Source organism: Parus major, unplaced genomic scaffold (genome assembly GCF_001522545.3).
Source record: "Parus major isolate Abel unplaced genomic scaffold, Parus_major1.1 Scaffold537, whole genome shotgun sequence".
NCBI classification, from domain to species: Eukaryota; Metazoa; Chordata; class Aves; order Passeriformes; family Paridae; genus Parus; species Parus major.
The window spans coordinates 12,663-14,467 of NW_015379425.1; the positions used below are offsets into that span (position 1 = coordinate 12,663).

The 1,805-nt window shown below is 57.6% G+C and overlaps 1 protein-coding gene across 1 annotated transcript in view; it reads right to left on the reverse strand.

Annotated features, from left to right (window-relative positions):
- LOC107199261 (myosin-7-like) overlaps window positions 1-1,805 on the reverse strand; it is a gene marked incomplete at its 3' end in the record, with an annotated part of 26,018 nt that overhangs the window by 12,149 nt on the left and 12,064 nt on the right. Inside the window, exons 10-13 of the mRNA XM_033511732.1 lie at window positions 1,338-1,727; window positions 636-812; window positions 391-536; window positions 151-310 (exon numbers count right to left, since the gene is read on the reverse strand). Coding sequence (XP_033367623.1) covers window positions 151-310; window positions 391-536; window positions 636-812; window positions 1,338-1,727 — 873 coding nt within the window. The remainder of the gene's footprint in view (window positions 1-150; window positions 311-390; window positions 537-635; window positions 813-1,337; window positions 1,728-1,805) is intronic.

The window sequence follows — 1,805 nt, forward strand, 5'->3', positions numbered from 1 at the left end:
CAACCCAACCAGCTGGAGACCATTCAAGTCAACCCAACCATCTGGAGACTCTTCAAGCCCACCCAAAACCGACCCAGCTGAGCGGAGCCTCTTCTACTCAGCCCAACCACCTTGAGACTCTCCAAGTCAACCACCAGGTTCCTCTTCCACCCAACCCAACCCCCTGGAGATTCTCCAGTCCAACCCAAGCAGACCCAGACCAGACTTCCCCCCCCCCACCTGGAGCTCCTTCAGCTTCTTCTGGAGCTGCAGAGCCAGCGCCTGCTCATCCTCGATCCGGCTGTTCTGCTGGTGGATCTCAAACTCCTTCCTGTGGAAGGAGGAAGGACAAGTGAGGACTCACCTGGAACCCTCAGTTGGACCTCACTTGGCAGGTGGATCCAGCCTCACTTCTTGAGCTTCTCCTCCAGCTGCTGCTTGTCGTTCTCCAGATCCATGATGTTCTCCTGCGTCAGCTTCAGGTCACCTTCCAGTTTTCTCTTGGCCCGTTCCAGGTCCATCCGGATCTTCTTCTCCTGCTCCAGGGAGCCTTCGAGCTGTGCAGGAACACAGAAATGGGGAGAAACCTCAAGTTTTGCTCATTTTTGACCCAAAAGTTTCTCAGCAGGGCCTGAGGTGGGACCGGCCACACTCACGTCGTCAACTTGCTGCTCCAGCTTGACTTTGCCCTTAGTCAAGGTGTTGACCTTGTCCTCCTCGGCCTGTAGGTCATCCAGCGTCTGCTGGTGGGACTCCTGCAGAGTCTTCTTCTCCTTGGTCAGCTTGGCGATGGTCTCGTCCAGCCCTGCCATCTCCTCCGTCAGGTTCTTGACCTGTGGGAGGAGTGTCCGGTCTCCAGCTCAGCGCCGGGGTGGGGCAGGGTCAGGGGAGGTTGATGTTCACCTCAGCCAAGGAGGTTGTTTCAAAGCAGGAGAACCCAAAGGACTTTGGGTCTTCTCAAAGCCCAACCCAACCACCAATGGGTCTTCCCAACCTGCCTTGGGTGTCCTCAACCCAAGCTAAGAGATCCCAACCAGCCTTGGGTGTCCTCAAACCCAACCTCAACCATCCTTGGTCATCTCAACCCAACCCAACCCAACCAGCTTTGGGTCTCCTCAACCCAACTTCAACCATCCTTGGTCATNGGTGGACACTCAACCAGATGAAGGTTCTTCAACTCAACACAACAAGGTGGACACTCAGCCCAACTCAACCAGCTGAAGGTTCTTCAACCCAACCCAACCTGGTCTAGTAGAAGATGTCCCTTCCCACGCCTTGATGGAACTGGATGGTCCCATTGGTCCTGTCCCACAGGAACCATCCCATGATTTCTGCTGTCCATCTCAACCTCCTCCTACCTTAGACTTGATCAGCTGCTCCACGTTGGCGCTGAGATCATCCAGCTCCAGCTTGAGCTCGCTCTTCTCCTTCTCCAGCTTCTGCTTGACGCGCTGGAGGTTGTCCAGCTGCTCGCCCAGCTCGGCCACGCTGTCGGCGTGTTTCTTCCTCAGCGCGGCCGCGGTGGCCTCGTGCTGCAGGGTGGCTTCCTCCAGGTCCCTCCGCAACTTCTGGAATTCCACCTCTCGCTTCTTGTTGAGCTCCAGCTGGGCCGAGGTGGCACCACCGGCTTCCTCCAGACGCTCGCTGAGCTCCTCCAGCTCCCGTGACAGCTCCGAGCGTTGCTTCTCCACCTTGGCCCGGCCCGTCCGCTCGGCCTCCAGCTCCTCCTCCAGCTCCTCGATCCGCGCCTGATGGGTGAGAAGGTGGTGGGTGGTGGGATCCAAGCGAGTGTCCAACTTGGGATGTGTGAATCCAGCTCGAGCCAA